Genomic DNA, 14,127 nt, shown 5'->3' with positions numbered 1-14,127 from the left:
CTTGCAGCCCAGTTCTGTTCACGCCTTACACTTCTGATTGTCTTGGATTAAACGTTACCAGAGGAAATAATACTAATAGCCTTTCACAGCGAAGAAATCAACTTCTAAGGCATTTGTTATGGAAAGGATTATAATAAATTAAATGCTTAAACTAGCACTGTGCAAGCATTTTTGTCTTGGATCAAAATGTTTGCACTGGCTGTTTAAACATTTAATTTATTATAATGAGAAATATCATTGTAAAAATAAGCATGTTAATTAAACCTGAGTTTTGCAAATGTGAGTCATCCCATGTGGACACAGTATAATGAATATAGACAGGTAGAGTCTGCATGCCCTTTTTTTTCTCATTAAGAAAATTAACATTTACATCTTTAAACCCTGCAGCTATTAGTTATTTTTAATGAAATGTGTTGCCATTTCAAAGTTAAGCTCTTATATGATGCAATCAGATATTGCTAGGTCAGGGAAGAACTTTGCTAATTAAGTTGCAGAGAAGTTCTTTGCCACAGATAATTGATTAAAGTTGTTACATGGATAATCAATTTACTCTGTTAAATAAATAAAAATAAAAAACTGCTAAGAAAACCCAGGTCATGCCAGGGTGGTAAAACAAAGGAGCACCCCGACCATCCTGGGGCCCAATGGAGCCATGAATTTGGAAGCGACAGACTGAACCTCTTTGTTATCATCTGACATGGCACCAAGGGATCATGGGGACCTTTACAAAGGCGATTTGGACAGTGATGGCTTACTGCTGGTGTGGGTGAGAGAGGATGGAGGCAAGAGCCTCTTTCAAGTGAAGTGACTGGAAGAAATTTTTTCTACCTTCTCATGCCACTGGTCTCTGGTGCATCCATCTGGTCTTGTCCTGGACTCACTGTATGTGCCAGGTTGTACACTGATATGTAAACAAAAAGCACTTGGATTTACTCCCAGTTCTCTCACAGGTGTGTTGTGTAGCCTTGAACATTCTCCTTTACCTCCTAGTTGTTCATAAAATGTTCTGAGCTATGGGCCTTCAAAGGGTAGAGGTAGTGTTACTCTCTTTTAATTAGCATCCTGCCAAACTGTGTGTTCAGAGGTGTCTCAGGCCTCTTGTCATTGTACATTACTCCAACAGCCAAAGGTCACAGCAGGCTGCCAGCTCTGGCTGAATCCCGTTTCTGAAGTGATCTAGCCCCCAAGGGAGGGAGGAGGAACGCCTTTGGTACAGAAGTGAAATTAAACTCTGGAGAGAGAGGAGACATTGGTGAATTATTATCTAGGAGCCGCAGCAAAGAGTGGGGGATGGGATGCCCCCACTTAGGGGCCACATGCCAAAGGCACTTTTTACTGTTGTCCCACATGCAGGGATTCAGGTGGTTGTATATTAGTAGGAAAAAGCAATTTTAAGATCTTGATTTGCAGAGGTGCCTCTTCATGCTCTTTTCTAGCTAGTTGTCCACCGAACTTGCTCTTAGTGTCTGCTGTAGGACTTTTGGAAGGTCAAGATTCTTGAATTTCTTCCAAATCCAGTGGACATGTTTTGCATGGAAAAAGAGGATGAATTAAGCTGAGGATCCTCTGTACATAATTAAATTGCTTATTTTACTGGGGATCATTCTCTCAGACCATTGTGTGTTTGCAGCCTCTCGATGACTTATCCCACATCATGTGGGTCCCTCTCTCCTGTCTTCCCAAACTACCTGCTCTCACTGTGCTACCATCATGACCTCTGCTGACCTCCTGCAAACCCCTCTTCTTTGCAGGAGCAAATTCAAGTTATCCCTAAGCCATTTTGCTTTACCCATAAGCAGTATTTCTGCACAGAGCATGAGCCTGTGGGAAAAAGGGAGAACTTGTCGGCGGGGCCCTGCGGTCTGGTTCTTCTTCAGCAAGTTACCCCATCCTAAGTGGATGGAGAACATAACTGGGGTTACAGTGATCAACCACAGAACAGCCAACCCAGGCAGGGCCAGGACTCATCACCCTGGCAGAAGCCTAAGCCAGGAGTTGGGTGAGTGAAGGATCCTGGGACCTGGACTGCAAAGGTGGGCAGGGGCTGCCTTGCAGACACCTGCAGGGACCAATGTAATTCCTTGCACCCAGCATGGGCCATCCACCCCAAGACCCTGGGTTGCTGCAGAGGCGTTGGTGCCCATCTGTCTGTGGTGGTAGCACTATGTGTCCACTTTAAATCCAGCATAAAGCTCAGAAGTGGCTTTACCATGGTGGGAACTGGGACCTCTTGCAGCCACATGTGCTCCTGCCAGGACAGAAATGCCCAAATCCCATGGCATTTGGGTAACTCAGAGGCCAAGCGTGACCTTACTGCTGAGACCCAATACCTTGATTTAAGAAGCACCTGTAAACTGTTAATCAATTGTTTCATGGCTGGAGGTAGCTGGAAGGAAGATGTTGTGTTGGGATCTGACGTAGTCACCTGGGAGGGGAGAATGGGTAGGAGGCAGCCTCCACCTCTGGCCTCTAGCACATTCATCCTGCATTGGTTAAGGCAATGGTGCACAACTTGGAACAGAAACCTGCCTTCAAATCTGAAAGACGGAGTTGCCACAAATACGTCTGTATTCCTAAACAGCATTTGACTATAGCACCACACAGCATTGCTTCCCTACCTCACATGTGGGGTTGGTAGGTCCTCCTTACTCAAAACTACCTGCAGGGCACAGCAGCTGGCTGTCCACTGCAGCAGGAGCTGACAGGCAAGTGGGGTTTGCCTGCTGCAGGCTACCATGAGTGCTCATGCCTGTGACCCCGAGGATTCTAATGCCCTCTCAAAAATGATTAATAATTATAAACTGAATGAACCTACTGGCTTCTCACATGCAGGCTAAGCCACCACTTTTCTCAACTTGGTGGCCGCCTGCTTCCTTTTCCACCTTCTTTTGCACCCTGGAGAGTGATGGGGATACTACTGCCACGGGCATCATGGGCATGAGCACGAAACCAGCTTTGTGTGTCTATCAGGAGGGTTCTGTATCACTGCTTAAGGAGTGGGAAACCCAACTCCAGGGAGCTTCTCTGAAGTATCTGCTTAAATAAAGAAGACTTGAAGACCTTAGTGTATATGATGGGAAGTAACACTTAACTTCTCTTCAGTTACTAACTAGTACACATTCTTCAGCCTAAATCTGGGCTTAGGTGATGTTTGAAGAGTCAGTGGGCATTATCACTAGTGATGCCAAGCATTCAAATTATCCAAAAGGCACTATGTTTCTTCTTGACCAACCTTGAAATCAATTAGAAATCTCTAGACGTTTTACATTACAAATAGGCTGATCTACTTGTTAGCTGCTGCCCAAAAATACAGTTCTGCCTTCTTCCCAGGCCCTGGGGCCCTCCTCCCTCTCTGTCCCTTCCCTGACAGCATCTAACACTTGCTTGACATCTGAATCACCTAAATGTGCAGAAATCTACTTGATTTTGGTACTTTTGTACATCTGTCCATGGGCAGATGACTCTCCTGGGCGCTGGTGTCAAAGGAGTCGGGAAAATTAAGCTGGAGATGGAGAGAAGGTGGACCGTCCCCTTTGGTGACACCACACCCACCTGAATTTCTATTCACACACCACAATGTGTGTGCCTATGTGTAAGGCAATTGCTTAGTCTGCTGTCATATACAATGGTGAGGAAGTCAATGCAGTTATGGGAGACTAGAGAGCAATTTTGCTAAGCAAATGCAGGCGCCTACTGTGAGATGAGTCAGATAGCCCCTCTAGATCTCCCTGACCAGCCCTCCTTGTCTGGCACAGGAACCCGGACGCCTGCTGTTCATGTAGACCCTTACGCATTGGATACAAAAGTCTCATCTGTCTGAATCTTCAGCTAAATCCCACCCTGGAGTCTCTCTGCCTTCAGGGTCTCATCCAGGCAGCATTTTCTGAGCATCTCTGGGATATGCTGAGATCACAGGATTAAGCCCTCACCCCAGAGGTCACAGCCATATCCACTTATGACTGTGAGTGCTGCCACCCTGGAGGAGGAATTCTGGATCTAGAGCATGCACTGCAGAAGCCAAAATCAGGCACCTCACGGTGTTCGACTCCATCACACATTTGTAAACACAAAGCATCCTTGAAGGCATCCAAGAGGCATAGGAGAGAAGAGCAGGTCAATGGCAATTTGACAAATTTTTTGGCTGAAGCACCACAGAAGGCAACTCTAGGATCTTGTCTCCTTGGTGTGTGTAGTGGGTTGACCTTGATCAGCAGTCAGACTGTCTCCCAACTTCTCACTCACTCCCTGTCTTCAACAGAACAGGGGTAGAAAATCAGATGTAAAAAGCTGATGGGTCAAGGTAGATACCGAGAGATCACTTACCAATTACTGTCACAGGTGAAACAGACTTGACTTTGGGAAAATTAATTTAATTTATTGAGAGTTAAAACAGATTTGGAGGTCTGCCCAAGGTCTCCAAGGTGGCAGATGCAAGCCTGCAGTCCCAAAATATTTCTGTGGCACTCAGGAGACATATTGCAACTACTCTCAATGGCTGTGCAGGTACACTTGGAAAAGATTACCCACTAGTATGTTTCTGTTGTTTTAGTCTCCTCCCATCACAGAGTCACAAAACCACAGAATTGTTAGGGCTGGAAGGGACCTCTGCAGATCACCTATTCCAACCCCCCTGCCAAGGCAGGGTCACCTAGAGCAGATTACACAGGAGTGGATCCTGGTGCGTTTTGAATGTCTCCAGAGAGGGAGACCATGATCTCCCTGGACAGCCTGTTCCAGCGCTCTGGTGCTCTCAGCGTAATGAAGTTCTTCCTCATGTCGAGGTGGAACTTCTTGTGTTTTAGTTTATGGCCATTGCTGTTTGTCCTCTCACTGGGCACCACTGAAAAGAGTCTGGCACCTGCCTTAGAGATATTTATATTAATGAGATCCCCTCTCAGTCTTCTCTAGACTAAACAAGCCCAACTCCCACAGTCCCTCCTCATAAGAGACATGCTCCAGTTCCTTAATCATCTTTGTGGCCTTTTGCTGGACCCTCTCCAGTAGCTCCTTGCCTTGTACTGAGGAGCCCAGAACTGGACACAATGACTGGACATCACTCCACGTTCCCAAAGAAATTGGACACTGGCAGCTGATTCTGTCTGCTGGTCTCCACCATCCTGGCTTGATTCTACTGATGCTACTAGGTATCTTCATCTAACCTACTTTGGTTACAGCTCCCTTGTTTTGTCATGCTGTCAGTGTGCTCACATTGCTAACAGCAAACTACCTGGCAGTTTTTGGAAGCACATGGGGTGAGACGTGTTTCACTAGACATTGGATGCTCACAGTGTGAACATCTGCTGCCACTGTAGGCTGCATGCAGGAAGGGATGGGGAACTTCTCAGTGCAACTCACCAGAACTATTTGAGTTGGCTCATTCAGGAGGAGATGATTCGTGTCCAAGAAGTGCCTGTTTCTCCCCACTGACTGTAAAGGGAGTTGAGGGCGCTTGGCTCCATCATAGGTGACTACCAGAGACTTCTGCAGGAGCAGGCTCAACTCAGTGTTAGTGCTTTTGTGACCTCCGGATGCTGTAGCCAGTTTGGGCCATGGAATTAATGCTGGTTCAGTGAAGGTGTGCTGTCTCCAATCCTGTGTCCCTGCACCCCCTCCTCACCTCTGCCCCCTGAGCCAGGGAAAGGCAGACAGGAGAAGGCAGCTCTTCATGACCACAAGGTTCAGTGGTCACACAGTCCTATCCATCTCACATGATATACAGCTGATGCCACACCATGCTTAGCAAATATATAGAATTTAATTGATAGGCCTGCTGCATTAATTTCTGAAGTATGTTAGCAAAAATCTCAATTATGTTAATCAAAAACTAAAAGAAAAAAACCTAGGACATACACATTGAAATAGCATCAATGGAGCAAATGTTTGATCCAAGGGGCCTTGCCCAGGAGCTAAGCCTTGGGCTCCCCTCTCTGCTCAGCTGCACTTTGAATGATGTGTGCTCTTATCTGATGGAGCTTGGGGATTTCTCTCACCTAATTTTAGGCATCTAAAAGTTAGAGGAGTCTGGGCTACTGCCCTTTGCCCTTATGAGAAAAGAGGATATCAGAAGCTTCAGTGATGCACCTGAAATATCCCCGTTGCCTGGCCAAGCCAAGATGGAAGCTCTCAGAAGATGTCTGTATCTTTCCACTAACCAGAAAAAAAGCAATGGGCTCAGATTTAAATACTGCGTGGCTGAATCCCACATTTTATTGGCAGCATGTAGGACTCTGGAACAGACAGATCAAAGCCCCCAGTGAGACTGTAACTGCTTTCTGCTGAAAGCTGTTTTGGGAATGGGAACAGGTGACTTTATTTTTCTACCATTTCCAGACTGCCTTGCATTGGGGTGGCCCAAAGTCCTGGTTAGGCAGTGGAGAGCATCAGTCTAGTCCCAGAAGCACACAAGCTCTGCTGCCACCAACAGCGCGAATTTGGGACCTCAATACAAAGTGATGAACTGTCCTTCTGATGTGACTACTTCCAGTTGGATTCCTCCAGGAGAGCCTAGGGACCTGCTGTGGAGGTGTTGGTGTATGCAACCCTGGCTTTTGAGCTATGTGAGGGAGAACCAGCTTATCAGACTGCCCTGATTTTTTTTGATGGAGACTAATTGCTTCCCATGCAGACATGCTGCTCTGCATCACTGATGATTAGCCGGCAGGGAGGCTACCAGCTTTCCTTTGCACCACCTTTCAGCCGCAACTTCAGCTCTAAATTTAACTAAGAACACCCTCTTAGTTCATTAGATGTATCATGATTTTTACTAATAGATTTTAGATGAATCTCCAGAAATGCTCACCTGTTTTCCCGACCATAAAAGGTGTATAACAGATGTTGCTTCCTGGTTGAGTCTCGCATCAGCCTGATTTCAATTCCCTTCAAGTACATCCTCTGAAGCTCTCTGCCCACCACAAATCTTCATGCTACGGCTTTTATGAAGCTCCAGTTAAAACTCAGACCCTGTGTACATAAAAACTTGGTCAGGTTCTGCCACTCTTGTTACATTGGCTTGAGAAAGCTGGAAGTTGGGGAAGAAAGGGATTTGCTGTTGGGTAAGGGACATACAGGTGAGATAATGTTTTCTACTTATATTTTGAGACACAAAGCCTAATAGAGCCTTGTTTATGTCTAAAAAGGCTTTGTATTTTCTTGGTCAGTCATATTTTATATATATGGACCATAGTAATTAGATATATAATTAAACAATTCACAATAGACCTCAAAAGCTTTGACATGTGCAAATTTTTGGATTATTGATTTGTATAAAATGTGAAATTACATATTCCATGTAAGAAGCAGTTAACCCTTTTGGAAAAGTTCAATCCAATATTAAAACTCCAATAGAAGTGTTAATGCTGGTATAAGTATTTTTTTGAACAGAGGAAGAAATACTTGTACTTCAGTTTGTTTCACTAAATGCTATACCTGATTTCAGCAGAAGGATTTACTGTCTGCTTTTAGCTTGAAACCCCGATAGGAGGGAATTTCAGAGCCCTGTATCATTTAGTTTTCAGGACTGTCATTTCAGGGAGGAACAAAATATGTATCCTAGAAAATCTCCACATAATCAACATTTTTAATTTCTGTTTAATGCACCTTCCTCCTGATGTGTAAATATATGTACACAAAGGCAAGCTCTGTCCTTATCCTTTGGTAAGGCTGCCTTAACAAGAGATAAACGTATAAGCACATACCTGTGCAGCCTGACTCAACATCTCAGCAGAACAGAAAGAAAAGTCCATGGGTGGCTGCTGATGCAGAGATATTCGCACAGCATGGACACTTCTGTTGATGAACGGAGCTTCATTTGCTTCCCTAAAATTACACTGCTTCCCACCAATGAAGGATTAAGCTGGCAGAGCTCAGACCAGGCAGTGAAAAGCAAAGGCCAGCTCTGTCACACAACTCTCCCTCCCACTCAGCATTAAAATCTCTAGAGCTAAACGTCCAGTGAGGTATTGTCAGAGATGAAGGAAGGATCAGCAAGACTAACAGTAGCATCATTCATGCTCTTTCCTGCATTGTGCATTTCCCTGCACAAAATACTTCTGTTAACCTGTAGAGACCTCTATGCTCTGAAGCATAAAATCCATGAACAGATCTCTCTGACACATCACAAGACCTTTATTAGTGTTTATCAGTGATACAAATTACAGGAACCAAAGGCAATTAAATAACATTTAAGATGACCACAGACTCAAGAAATACAAGTCACATTTGGCAAGGCAAACTTCTCAGTACACTGGGTTGCTCAGGTTATTATTACACCGTGAAAGAGGAATTTCCCTTACAAGGTTCTACATATTCAGGATAATATTATTAATTATTACTATTGTGTCTTTCAGATAGTTCCTTTGGCAAGAATTCCCATTTTTAAGTATTTATTTTATAAAAATATAACCAATTTTCATTATGTACAAACATTACATTACACAATGTACAGGTTAAAAACACTACAAAAAATGGCAGGCCATGGCTGAACCAAAAGCAAAAACAAAAACCCAATGTAGAAAACATGAAAAGAAATTTAAATACTGCACATTTCATAAAAATTACATTAACTACAAACAATTTTTTTGTTTGCAAATATCAAACAGTACTGATGTGATTGGAAATCTTTCCCAAACAACTTCATTTTTAAGGCACATCTTGCATATTTACACATACAACACCGGATCTGGTCAATAACTTAAAGGCTCTTAGGAGTGACCTAGTTGTGTGCGCACAGGGATGGGTGTACTTGAGGGGGAGCATGTTGGGTTACGCTTTCTCAGTCGTGTCAGTCTGGGGGCCCAGGTATCTAGTTGAGGGGGCTGGGAACAGGGGCACTCCAATCTCCTGAAGGTCGGGGAGCCGTGCAGGGCGTGGAGGGGAGAGGAGAGTGATCGTCCGGTCAAAGTCCCTGTGCAGCACCTTCTCGTAGACGCTCTGAAGCCCTACTGTTTTGGGCAGCTGGGCTTGATAAAAGTTGTCCCTGCGAAGGGGATCCCTGGGCAAGGACGTGCTCTTGCAGAAGGTGGAGAGGGGTGCCGAAGGATGTGGAGAGGGGTGAGGATTGGCTCGGCCACAGGAGGGGCTCCAGCAGCGGTCTGAGTGGCCCAGGATCTTGCACTCAGCCGTGCATGCCCACAGACCTAAAGAGAGACAGAGAGAGAGGAGGAGAAACCCGTTGTTACTGCAGGAATAAATCCACATAATTCATAATCCTCAGAGCTATCAGTCACAGGATGATTCAATGTACTGATGGTAGCAGTGGGGAGGTGATGCTCTACCATACAACAAAAAAAACCCCATGCTTGGGAATGTTATGTCATTTTGCTAGGGACACTCCTCACAATTCTAACTTAAAGGGAAGCTTTTTGGGGAAGAAAAACACCCAATCCTACAGCACTTCCAGCATCTGCTAATTTGTGCTGGGCTCTCACTGCAGAGAGGAACCAAGATCTAACAGCCTGCTGCAAAGAGATGGGTGGTTTGAGCCGTGCAACGTCACGTTTCCCCTTCCAGCTGCCCTGCCTGATCACTGTGCCCCAAGGATGGGTCCCTCCATCCACCTTCCCATCCACCCATCTGTCTGTCCGAGGGTCCAGCGGGGAGCAGGGGCCGAGCCCTTACCGTTCTGCATGTGTGTGATGAGATCTTTCTTCAGGGCATCTCCGCTGACATCTGAATCGCTGTCGTTAAAATCACTGTCACCTTTGCCGCTGTCTTTGCCACTGAACTTCTCTGCCTCCCGGCCAGAGATAGTGTTGAAGGAGTGTCCCTTCCAAATGGCCACGGGGGGAGCAGGCTCCTTGTTGTAGCTTGGAGTGGCAGCAAAAGCCTGCTGTTGGGGAGGGAAATTAAAGGAGATGTGAGAGGGGGAGTGGTGAAGGGTAAATCAACATCAACTGCACCTCTGCAATTCACAACCTCCAAGACACCCCCACCCTTTGCCCCACTTCCCTGCAGTGGGTCCTTACCTCCCCACTTTGTCCTCTCAGCCTCTTCTGACCCTCATAGAGGCAAGTGCTGTCACTGCCATTCTCAGTGGTGGAGATCTCTTCAGCAGCAGGAGAAGGGTCAGAGCTGGTGAAAGAGGTTTTGCTGGGAAAGGTTCGTACCTCAAACACATTCCCCCTCTGGCTGCCCTCCTCCTGATGGCCCTTCTCCAGGTGGGAGATGTCTATTTGGTCCTTCAAGGCAACATTGTTTTTGATGTCATTCCCCTTCTTGCGTCTGTTGCAGGTGGTGGCAATGGTGATTATAGCCACCAGGAGGAGAGTGCAGCTGCCTGCCAGGATGATGATCACAATCAGAGGGATGTCCCACTGCAAAGCCTTTCCTTCCCAGGAGCTGGGCTTGGCTAAGTCCTGGATACTGGATGGAGCAGTGGCGGTCACCAGGAAGTTTACTGTGGCAGTTGCAGCCAGGGGGGGTCTGCCATTGTCTGTCACAGTGAGGACGACCTTGAACAGCTGCCCCAGCTCTTCAGAGAGGTCGCCCCTCAGCACGATGTCCCCAGTACTTGGGTTGATGGTGAAAAGTTCCTGCTCAGACTCTTCCAGGAAGGCAAAGGTGAGCTCGGCATTGGCCCCATCATCTGCATCTCGAGCTTTGATCTGGGCCACCAGGGAGTCACGGGAGGTCTTGCTGGACACACTGATTTCCACCGTCCCATTAGTGAGCACTGGGTGGATGATGACGGGAGGGTTGTCATTCTGGTCCACCATCCTCACTTTGACAAGGGTGCTGCTGGAGAGCTGTGGGGATCCACCATCAGTGGCCTGGATCCTCAGGTCCAACTGTTTAAGGATCTCGTAGTTGAATGTCCTGAGGGCATAGATGGCCCCAGTGGCGGGGTCCACCGAGACGTAGGTGGAGATGGGGGCCCCCATGACTTGTGTTTCCAGGAGCCGGTAGGTGACCTTACCATTGTGGCCAAGATCAGGGTCACGAGCCACCACTGTAGTGATGTAGGCACCTGGGGGGTTGTTCTCTGGTACGGCCACCTCGTAGAGGGGCTTGGCAAAGAGCGGCGCGTTGTCATTCTCGTCGCTCACCCGCACTGTGTACTGGCGGACAGTCTTGAAGGGTGGTGAGCCCAGGTCCTCGGCCACCACAGTGAGGTTGTATTCAGGGATGCGCTCGCGGTCCAGTGCTGCTGTGGTGACGATCATGTAGCTGTCCTCATAGGCGCGCTGCAGGGCGAAGTGGTCGTGGCCGCGGAGGCTGCAGCGCACCTGCCCATTGGTGCCCGAGTCGCGGTCTGAGGCGCTGACGAGGGCCACAAAGCTCTCGCTGGCTGCCGCCTCGCTGACGTAGGCCACGCCAGCGGCACTGGCAGCGCCACGGAGGGCGCTGATGCTGATGCGCGGTGCGTTGTCATTGACGTCAGTGAGACGCACGATGACGGTGCAGGTGGCAGCGCGAGGGCTTGCACCACGGTCCTGGGCACGCACGTCCAGCTCATAGGTGCGGGTGCGCTCATAGTCCACGGTGGCCTCCAGTGTGAGGCGGCCTGAGCGTGGGTCGAGGCGGAAGAGCCGCCGCGCCTCGGGGGGTACCTGGCTACTGAAGGCATAGACCACCTCACCATTGGGGCCCTCATCAGGGTCAGCAGCATCCAGATCGAGCAGTAGGGAGCCGGGTGGTGCATCCTCGGGCAGCTCCACTGTGACTGAGCTCTGGGCAAAGGTTGGACTGTTGTCATTGGCGTCAAGGACACGGACGTGCACGGTGGCTGTGCCCGAGCGCGCTGGACTGCCACCATCCTTGGCCACCAGCTCCAGGGTGTAGGAGGGCTGGCGCTCACGGTCCAGCTCCTGGAGCAGCACCAGGTCCGCACAGCGTGCCCCATCTGCCCGCGTCTGTGCCTCCACACCAAAGTGGCTGTTGAGGGAGACCTGGAAGCTCTGTATGGAGTTGGAGCCCACGTCCTCATCTACAGCCACCTCCAGTGGGAGGCGAGTGCCAGGTGTGGCACTCTCCGACACCTCCAGCGCCATCTGGGCGTGGGGGAAGCGTGGTGAGTTGTCATTGATGTCACGCACCTCCAGCTCCACGTGCACCAGGCGGTAGCGCTCCCTCCAGCAGCTCACCACGTCGAAGGCCAGGACACACTGGGGGGCCTGCCCGCACAGTCGCTCCCGGTCCAGCCCTGCTTCACCGATGCTCAGCTGTCCGTCCTCCTCCCGCACCCGCACCAGCGAACTGTTGCTGAACTGCCTCATCATGCGAAAGCTCATCTCCCCCGGCGCCTTCACGGGCATCTCGTCGGCCAGCGTACCGATCACCGTGCCCGGCGCGCCCTCCTCGTCGGTGCGTACCTCACCGTCTTGCAGCGGGACAGGGCGAGCAGGCAGGCGGCGGCCAGCAGCCGCAGGGGCTCATGTCAGCGGCGCAGGGCTCAGCCGACGGCGCGGCGCGGACGGACGGCTCTGTGCAGTATCGGGCGCGCGCTGCGCAGCACCGAGACACCGACACCGCCCTGTCTGCGCCCCCGCGCCGCCGCGCGCCTTTCATAGACGGCGCTATGCAAATGAGAGGGCGTGGAGCCAATGGGAGGCGGCGCCGCGCGGCGCGGGCGGCCCCCGGCGGTGCCCGGGCCGGGCGGGAGCGGGCGCGGGGCGCGCCGCCTTTGTTTTCCTTAACTCTCCGGGGTCTGGGGCTCCCTTTCTCTTTTTTTTCCTTTTTTTTTTTTTTTTCCTCCCCCTCCCGTTTTATTCCTCTTTTTCTCTCTATTTATTTCTTCTTCCCCCCCCCTCCTCCTTCCATTCTTCCCCCCGTCTCCGTCTCTGCGCTCTCTCCGTACGCGCGGCAGCGGCGCTGGCGCGGGGAGCACGGCGTACAGTGCGCACTGGGGTTTGTCAGTCCTGCCACAGGTCGGGAAGGTGCCGGGGCATGCAGCGTCATGCCGTGTCGTGGCATGTGCCGGTCGTGGCATGTCGCGGCGTGCCCTGCGGGCGCGCGGGCAGCGGTGCGGTGCGGGGCGCGCATTAGCGGGGTGCGGGGGGTGGCGGTGGCCGCATTCAGCTGCGCGCCCGGAGTGGCGTGTCACTCGCGTGAGAGCCTGTGATCAGCGCCGTAAGTCGCCTTTCAGGAGGTGTCCCCGCATGCTTTAGTATGCATGTCACCGCCCGGGTTTCTTAAGCCTGGGGCACTAGCAGGCGAGCAGGAAAAAAAGGAAAAAAAAAAAGTTCCAAATAGGATTTAGCATAAGCTTGAGGAGATTTGGAAAGGTTTCAAAGATCAGGCTGTATCAAAGGCTTATGAAGCCCTCGTTAGCTGCAGAAATATAATAGCATGGCAGGCTATCCCATTCGAGGAACCAATGTCTGTATTATTTCACTATGACAGGCTAAAGGGAGAGAAAGTTGAACAGTTTCCACAGAGGAGTTGGACTAAGTTGAATATAATGAGCAAACGCCACATGTATCCATTATGTCCGTCTATTCATTCCCAATCACTGCCATAACTCTTTGACTAAACGATGATGAGCGCTGAATTACACACAATGCCCTGCTCATATTAAAATACATTTAAGACCTATCCCTCCTGGTGCCCTGTTACGCCTATTCACAGGATTTTCTTTTTGTCCTAATAGGGCCTCTCTGGGAAGCAACACCAGTCTCGTTCCAGAAGAACAAAATAACAGCATGAGGCTGAAACCTGGCACGAACCGGGGGGAACGAAACCATCTGCCCTGCAAGGCACCGAGGCCCTGTGTGGAGCCGGGCACAGGCTCCCAGCGCCGCAGTGCCTTGGCGGCCATGAGGAGGGCTGTGCTGGCCTCGGCCCGCAGGGAGGAGACCCTAAGCGAAGGACGATAGGGATCCTGAAGGACAACTGCCTTCCTTCCTCTCCTTCCTCTCCTTCTTCTCCTTCCTTCCTTCCTTCCTTCCCTTCCCTTCCTCTCCTTCTTCTCCTCCCTTCTCCCTTCTCCCTTCTCCCTTCTCCCTTCTCCCTTCTCCCTTCTCCCTTCTCCCTTCTCCCTTCTCCCTTCTCCCTTCTCCCTTCTCCCTTCTCCCTTCTCCCTTCTCCCTTCTCCCTTCTCCTTCTCCCTTCTCCTTCTCCCTCTCCCTCCCTTCCTCCCCTTCTCCCTTCTCCCTTCTCCTTCTCCCTTCTCCCTTCTCCCTTCTCCCTTCT

General features: G+C 49.8%; 1 protein-coding gene across 1 annotated transcript; it reads right to left on the bottom strand.

The window, feature by feature from the left end:
* Positions 1 to 8,126: 8,126 nt before the first annotated feature.
* Positions 8,127 to 12,366, bottom strand: PCDH8 (protocadherin 8). Its single transcript, XM_008934608.3, has 3 exons — positions 9,963 to 12,366; positions 9,616 to 9,826; positions 8,127 to 9,134 (listed from the first exon to the last, which is right to left on the bottom strand). Exons 1-3 carry the CDS (start codon positions 12,249 to 12,251, stop codon positions 8,761 to 8,763), a joined length of 2,874 nt encoding a protein of 957 aa, XP_008932856.3. The 5' UTR covers positions 12,252 to 12,366; the 3' UTR covers positions 8,127 to 8,760.
* Positions 12,367 to 14,127: the final 1,761 nt, after the last annotated feature.

This window comes from Manacus vitellinus, unplaced genomic scaffold, assembly GCF_001715985.3.
Source record: "Manacus vitellinus isolate BGI_N305 unplaced genomic scaffold, ASM171598v3 scaffold_2_pilon, whole genome shotgun sequence".
Taxonomy (NCBI): domain Eukaryota; kingdom Metazoa; phylum Chordata; class Aves; order Passeriformes; family Pipridae; genus Manacus; species Manacus vitellinus.
The sequence above is the reverse complement of the archived record's forward strand: the minus strand, read 5'-3'. Positions and strand labels throughout refer to the sequence as shown.

Bases quoted from the DNA above. Each gene is read 5' to 3' on its own strand.
- PCDH8 (XM_008934608.3), bottom strand. From the start codon at position 12,251: ATGCCCGTGAAGGCGCCGGGGGAGATGAGCTTTCGCATGATGAGGCAG. The intron at 9,827-9,962 runs GTAAGGACCCAC...CCTCCCCAACAG, and splicing joins TGAGAGGACAAAGTGGGGAG to CAGGCTTTTGCTGCCACTCC. The intron at 9,135-9,615 runs GTAAGGGCTCGG...GTCTCTCTTTAG, and splicing joins CATCACACACATGCAGAACG to GTCTGTGGGCATGCACGGCT.